We start from the raw sequence: 7,894 nt of genomic DNA, 5'->3' as shown, positions 1-7,894 counted from the left end.
TGCTTCCACTACTTCATTTGTTTCGGTATCCTTACAAGTTAGTGCATATTTAGTTGTATTACTTTCCAACTGGGTTATGAGTCGTTCATAAGGGAAATCATCATTGATAGGCACTCGTTCAGGTTCAATACCTTCCATCCTTGACAAGTGATCAGCTACGACATTTCCAGTGCCTCGCTTATCTTTGATTTCTAAATCAAACTCTTGTAGGAGTAAAATCCACCTTAGGAGTCTTGGTTTGGTATCCTTTTTACTTAATAGGTACCTAATTATGGCGTAATCGGTATAGTTAATTACTTTTGCTCCTACTAGGTAAAAACAAAATTTATCCAAAGCGAACACGACAAGTTCCTTTTCTGTGGTGGCGTAGTTCATCTGCACATGATCTAAGGTTCTACTCGCGTAATATATCGCATGAAGCTTCTTATCCTTTCTTTGTCCTAAGACTGCGCCTACGGTATAATCACTAGCGTCAGACATGATTTCAAACGGTAATCTCCAATTTGGCGGTTGCATTATAGGTGCGGTGATAAGAGTTGTTTTTAATTGTCCAAACGTTGTTAGGTATTTGTCGTCAAAGATGAATTCGGCGTCTTTCATTAATAGGCCAGTTAGTGGTTTGGTGATTTTTGAGAAATCTTTAATGAATCGTCGGTAGAAACCGGTGTGTCCTAAGAAACTTCGTATTTCTCTTACAATTTTCGGAGGTTGAAGGTTTTCTATAACTTCTATTTTAGCTTTGTCAACTTCAATCCCCTTACCAGACACTATGTGTCCAAGTACGATTCCTTATCAGACCATGAAATGGCATTTTTCCTAGTTTAACACGAGGTTCACTTTTACGCATCTTTCTAGTACCATTTCAAGATTCGATAAACATCCTTCAAAACTCTGCCCATAAACATAGAAATCGTCCATAAATACTTCCATGATGTCGTCTATAAAATTAGTGAAAATTGACATCATACATCTTTGGAATATTGCGGGAGCATTACATAGTTCGAACGACATTCGTCGATAGGCGAATGTACCATAGGGACATGTGAAGGTTGTTTTCTCTTGGTCGTTGGGATGAATATGGATTTGAAAGAATCCTGAATAACCGTCTAAATAGCAGAAGTGAGAATGCTTAGCCAATCGTTCAAGCATTTGATCAATAAAAGGTAAAGGAAAATGATCATTTCGAGTGGCTTTGTTTAATTTTTTATAATCAATGCACATTTTACTTCCAGTTACCACTCTTTATGCTATAGATTCCCCTTTTTCATTATTAACAATTGTGACGCCCCCCTTCTTTGGTACGACATGTACTAGGCTGATCCATTGACTATCGGATATTGGATAGATAATCCATGCTTCTAACAGCTTTTGCACTTCTCTCTTTACTACATCACTCAGAATAAGATTTATCCTTCTTTGATGTTCTCTAGAGGTCTTACTGTCTTCCTCTAGTATAATATGATGCATGCATATGGAAGGGCTTATTCCTTTTAGATCTTAGATATTGTAGCCTAAAGCAGTTGAATATTTCCTTAAAACGTGTAGGAGGTTTTTTGTTTCTATCTGCCCTAAGTCTGCATTAACTATTACAAGTCGCTCGAGTTTAGTGTCTAAGAATTCGTACCTTAAATTTTTGGGTAGCGTTTTAAGTTTTAATGTTGGTTACTTCGGGAAAGGCATATGATTGGGTGCCAGTGCTAGACATTCACTCCGACTGTCAACATGGTATTCCTGACGCCAATTTTTATCTTTAAAAGTAGAAGGCCTTGGAATTTTCAGTATTTCGGAGTATGAAGTTTATTCATTCTCCATTTCTCTTACACATTCTTCGATGACATCTAGCAGACAACATGTATCGTCTATGGTCGGTGCCTTTAAGAATTGCATCAAAATAAATTTGACTTTTTCCTCACCGGCTTTAAAGGTTATCTTGCCTTTCTTTACATCTATAATAGCTTCGGCAGTAGCTAAGAATGGTCTTCTTAATATGACAGGGATATTGGAATCCTCCTTTATGTCCATGATTATGAAATCAGTAGGAATATAGAATTGACATATGTGCACTGGAACGTTCTCTAGCATACCTACAGGAAATTTAATAGAACGATCCGCAAGTTGTACGAACATCCTAGTTGGTCTCAATTCTCCCATTTTAAGCCTTTCGCATATGGACAAGGGCATTAAGCTAATACTGGCTCCTAAGTCACATAGTGTTTTGTCTATGACAAACTTTCCTATTACACAAGGTATGGAGAAACTCCCTGGGTCTTTCAGCTTAGGAGGCATATTGTTTTGAATTATAGCGCTACACTCAGCAGTAAGTGTAATGGTTTTGTTATCCTCTATCTTCTTCTTGTTAGATAAGATCTCCTTAAGAAACTTAACGTATGGGGGAATTTGAGTGATGGCTTTTGTAAAAGGTATTGTGATATTCAATTGTTTCAGAAGCTCTACAAGTTTCTTGAATTTCCCTACACTTTTGGATTTAACAAGTCTTTGAGGATACCGGGTAGGAGGTTTATACGGTGGTGGAGGCACATATGGTTCTTCTTTCTTTACGGCATCTTCGCTTTTATCTTCCTTTAGTTCGTCTTCCTTCTCAATTATCTTACCAGGGTCTTGGTGCATGGCTGGACTTTGCATTCTAGGGTCGGTTAGTCCGTCTAATTTTGTCCCACTTTGTAGTATAATAGCATTTGCATGACCTTTCGGGTTTGGTTGTGGCTGTTTAGGAAATGTCCCTGCAGTGGCAGCAGTAGGTGCTTGTTGGTGAACCACTTGAGAAATTTGTATTTCTAACATTTTGTTATGGGTGGCTAAAGCGTCTACCTTGTCTGCTAACTGCTTGATTTGCTCACTAGTGTGTATGTTTTGATTTAGGAAATCCTTGTTTGTTTGGACTTGGGTAGCTATGAAGTTTTCCATCATTATTTAAGGTTTGACTTCCTAGGAGCATTTGGAACAGTTGTGGCAGTTTTATGATATCTTAGTGGTACATTAGGTGCTTGGTTAGGTGTAGACAATGCGTTATTGTTTTTGTAGGAAAAGTTCGGATGGTTCTTCCAACCTGGGTTGTAGGTGTTTGGGTAAGGGTTTCCTTGAGCATAATTCACTTGGTCTATGAAGATTCCTGTCAAAAGTTGACATTCAGGGGAAGCATGCCCAGGAACTCCGCATATCTCGCAGTTCGGTACTACAGAAGCCACGGTGGCTGCGGGTGTTATGGTCAGGTTTTCTATCTTTTGAGTGAGAGCATCTACCTTAGCATTGACATGGTCTAGACTGCTTATTTCGTACATACCGCCTTTCGTTGGAGGTTTCTCTATGGAGGTTCTTTTTCTTCCCCACTGGTAGTGATTCTGAGCCATACTTTCGATAAGTTGATAAGCCTCATTGTAGGGTTTATCCATCAGTGCGGCACCTGCAACGGCGTCTATTGTCAATCTTATGTTGTACAAGAGACCATTGTAAAAGGTATGGATGATCAACCACTCTTCTAGACCGTGATGTGGACAAAGCCTCATCATGTCTTTGTATCTCTCCCAAGCTTCAAAAAGTGATTTGTTCTCTTTTTGTTTAAACCCGTTTATTTGGGCTCTTAGCATAACCGTCTTACTAGGTGGGAAACATCGTGCTAAGAAAACTTTCTTCAACTCGTTCCACGTAGTGACAGAGTTGGACGGTAGAGACTAGAGCCAGGCTCTAACTCTAGCTCTTAATGAGAAAGGGAAAATATGTAGTCTTATTGCTTTGAGGATGACACTATTCGTTTTCACTATGTCTGCGTATTGCAAAAACACTGAAAAATGTAGATTCGAGTCCTCTGTGGGACTACCGGAAAATTGGTTTTGCTGTACGGCTAAAAACAACGAATGTTTTAGCTCAAAATTATTTGCCTCTATGGCAGTGGCAGCGATGTTGTTATGTGGTTCATCCTGCGAAGGGATGGCATAGTGCTTGAGAGGACGGTTTTGCGGTCCTTCGACCATCTTTGGTTGTATAACTGGTTCAGGATAGGGATATTAGGATCGGGAAGATTGTACTTGATACGATATTCTCATATCTGGCGTTCTAATCTTAGATAACGCTCTGGTTCGTCTGGTAGCTTTAATTTATCGCCTTAAGAGGGAGTACTTGGCATACACTCGACAAATTAAAAAGGGAAATAGTTTTATTTGCCTTATTCTATACTAGGCAACACTGGAGTTACGATATCGACTAAATTAGTCCCCGACAACGGCGCCAAAAACTTGATCGCGCAGACTTAGTATGTCTATAGGATCCGTGACTACAAGTGCATAGTCGTATCGCGTAGTTTTAAAGATTATCGAACCCAAAGGACTAATAATCAAACTTACCGTTATCTGATGTTACTACGTAAATCTAAGGCTGAGGATTTCTCTAGGGGTTGAGGGACGATGAGAAATAACTACTAACAAAAACAAAATTTTAATAAAAATATTTAATAGCGGGATATCGGTATGTAACACATCAAACTTTAGGGATTCGATAAATAGTTGGTGTAATCTTAAACATCAAAATACTATTCAGTAGAAATTATTTATTTAAAAGACTTTATGTCACACTCTCGTATTTATTGACTCTGACTATACTCTTAAACCAGAATGCTTCGCTCTCGCTGTCTCACTTGAATTAAAAGTCATTTTTGGAAATAAATAAAGTCTAATTAATCCTAAAGCGCTCTCGCTACATTTAGAATTAATACCTAGTTTCAGCTATCCGATTAAAACCTCAAACTCTCGTTTTTGTTGACTATAACCTTTGTTTGCTTTGTACTCTCGTACGAAAACAGTTTTAATTTTAAAACAAGAAACTATAACCGAAAAATAGATTTATAAAAGTCAACACCATTTATTTATGAATCTCACTGTTTCGACGGTCTTTACATACCGATATCGATTGGTTTAGCCTGACATGGATTCGAGAACAAACATGATATTATGATAATTAAACATAAGACAAGGCATAAGCAATTAAAATAGAACATGGAATATAGACCGAAAAACTGGAATTAAATGTTGGTTCTTGAATTCAAATAATGTTGGCACGCTTGACAAATCGGGTACCTCGTTACAATCAAATTCAGTTGCTAAAACTAAAGTCGTAATTGTCCCCAATGTGGAGAATTTATCACTTTACAAGTAAATATCTGCTTAAAATGCTAACAACAAAAATCTGGCTAAAAGTGCACACCCCGGTCTTTGAAGACCGAAGCCCTAATATATACTCCCCACTCCTTCCTTGAAAGTAGCCTTGAAGATCTCCTAGTGGGGAGCGGTTGGTTGAACGAGCTAAATGGGAGGTGGAGAAAAACGTGGAGAAAAACAAGGAGGAATGGGTTGGGTGGCGACTTCCACAACCCTAGGTAGTGAGCGTCACACCTTGCTTGGTGGCGGGCGCCACTCTTGCTTGGTGTTGGGCGCCATACCTAGCTTGGTGGTGGGTGCCACCTTGGCTTTATGTGGTGGGTAACGCACCTTCTATTTGGTGGTGGGCGCCACGTTCTTTGATTTGCTTCACTTTCTTCACTTTTTCTTTCCTTTTTTCTATTTTCCCGCTTTGTTTGCATAGACACTTCTTATTTGATAAATACCTAAAATAAAACACAAAGTACGGCGTAATGCTATGAAAATCAAGTAAAAAAAGCAATGCAAATCAAGTCAAATATACGATACATTTTCGCGTTATCATGACACAATCTAGCATGAAGGTGACAATCAGTTTCCATGGTCATTCAGTAATAACTTGCTCTCAGGATCTCTTTACCCAAGGATGGGTTCCAAATGAACCTTCATGAATCTCCTCAATAATTCTTTCTGCTTCGTGTCTATCCACGCATCTGAGCAGAACAGAATCATGATTCCTCTTATACAACACACCACCATTCAAGAAAAACCTGGCACAGAACTTCCTCAATGTTTTCTTATCTAGGATAGAGGCATCCTCCAGGTACTCTTGTTTATCGAGGTATCTTTTAATATCATAAAACCAAGGCTTATCATCTCGCACTTCATCATTAGCATAGCAAAATTCTAGCTCATCCAACCTCATAATTCTGATGGAGGGGGCCTCATTTTCCTATTTAACTTTGAACATGGATGCCAAAGTAGCCAGTGCATCTGCTAAGTGGTTCTCTTCCCTTAGGATATGGTCAAATGTGATCTCCTCAAAATACATAATCAACTTCAATACATGCTCCCGGTATGGAATAAGATTTGGGTTCCTTGTCTCCCACTCCCCTTTGATTTGACTGATAACCGGAGTTGAGTCCCCATATACCTTCAGATATTTGATTCTCAAGTCAATAGTTGCTTCAATCCCGTAGATGCAAGCTTCATATTCGTCCATGTTATTTGTGCAATCAAAACAGACTCTAGCAGTGAAAGGAATATGAAAACCCATGGGGGAATCAATGACAACTCCCACACCATTTCCTAAAGCATTTGAAGCACAGTCAAACACGAGCGTACATCGTGATACTGGTTCTGGGCCTTCATCTAGGTCTGGTCTATTGTAGTATTCTTTGAGAAAGAACACGTCTTCATCATAAAATTCAAACTTCATCGACTGGTAATCCTCTATAGGTTGATGAGCCAAATAATCAACAACTATACTACTCTTGATGGCTTTTTGAGTCGTATACTGAATATCATATTTTGTTAAAATCATTTGTCAATGGGAAACCCTTGCCGTGAGAGCAGGCTTTTCAAAAATATACTTGATCGGGTCCATCTTTGAGATTAACAAGGTAGTGTGGGTTAACATATATTGTCCCAGCCGACGATCAGCCCATGTCAGAGTGCAGTAAGTTTTCTAGAGCAGTGAATATTTTATTTCATAGTTGGTAAATTTTTTGCTCAGGTAGTATATTGCATGCTCTTTTCGGCCAGACTCGTCATGTTGGCCTAATACACACCCCATTGACTCATCGAGGATTATAAGGTACATGATTAATTGTCTTCCTTCCACTAGAGGCATAAGGATTGGAGGTTCTTACAAGTATTCTTTTATTCTTTCGAACGCTTCTTAACAATTTTCATTCCACCTGGCGGCCTGATCTTTCCTCAATAACTTGAACATTGGTTCACAAATGGCTGTTAGATTAGAGATGAACCTAGCAATGTAGTTCAATCTCCCTAAGAAACCACATACTTCTTTCTCTGTTTTTGGTTCAGGCATCTCTTGAATTGCTTTTATCTTTGCAGGATCAACCTTGATTCCTCTTTCACTTATCAGAAAGCCAAGTAACTTACTAGATTTTACCTCGAAAGTACACTTGTTGGGATTCAACCTCAATCTGAATTTCCTCAGTCTTTCAAATAATTTATGCAAGTTGACTAGATGTTCTTCCTCTGTATGGGACTTATAAATCAAATCATCCATATATCATTCAATCTCTTTATGGATCATGTCATGAAAAAGAGTCATCATAGCGCGCTGGTAGGTTGCCCCAACGTTCTTCAAACCGAAAGGCATTACCTTGTAACGAAAGGTTCCCCAAGGCGTGATAAATATGGTATTCTCCATATCTTCTTGAGACATTATGATCTGATTGTAACCAGAGAACCCATCCATAAAAGAAAATACTGAGAATTTTGCAGTGTTATCCACCAATACATCAATATGATGGAGCGGGAAATCAATCTTGGGACTCGCTCTGTTCAAATCCTGATAATCATCACACATTCTTACCTTGTCATCCTTCTTAGGTACAGGAAATATATTAGCTACCCACGGAGGGTAAGAAGTAAAAGCCACAAAACCTGCGTCAAACTGCTTTTGAACCTCATCTTTGATCTTCTTGGACATATTTGGGCGCCTCCTTCGAAGCTTCTGCTTGACAGGGGGACACTCTTCTTTCAAAGGTAGCCTA

At 38.9% G+C, this 7,894-nt stretch overlaps 1 protein-coding gene and 1 non-coding gene across 2 annotated transcripts; one reads left to right on the top strand and one right to left on the bottom strand.

Moving 5' to 3' along the window:
- Nucleotides 1-1,797: 1,797 nt before the first annotated feature.
- Nucleotides 1,798-2,802, bottom strand: LOC127099689 (uncharacterized). Its single transcript, XM_051037405.1, has one exon. It carries the CDS (start codon nt 2,800-2,802, stop codon nt 1,798-1,800), a length of 1,005 nt encoding a protein of 334 aa, XP_050893362.1.
- Nucleotides 2,803-3,498: 696 nt separating this feature from the next.
- Nucleotides 3,499-3,605, top strand: LOC127116670 (small nucleolar RNA R71). The gene has a single exon (XR_007801473.1). It is a non-coding gene; the product is annotated as a small nucleolar RNA R71 (small nucleolar RNA).
- Nucleotides 3,606-7,894: the final 4,289 nt, after the last annotated feature.

Source organism: Lathyrus oleraceus, chromosome 1, assembly GCF_024323335.1.
Source record: "Lathyrus oleraceus cultivar Zhongwan6 chromosome 1, CAAS_Psat_ZW6_1.0, whole genome shotgun sequence".
Classification (NCBI taxonomy): Eukaryota; Viridiplantae; Streptophyta; class Magnoliopsida; order Fabales; family Fabaceae; genus Lathyrus; species Lathyrus oleraceus.
Note: the sequence above shows the minus strand (reverse complement) of the source record. Positions and strands in the feature narration are given on the sequence as shown.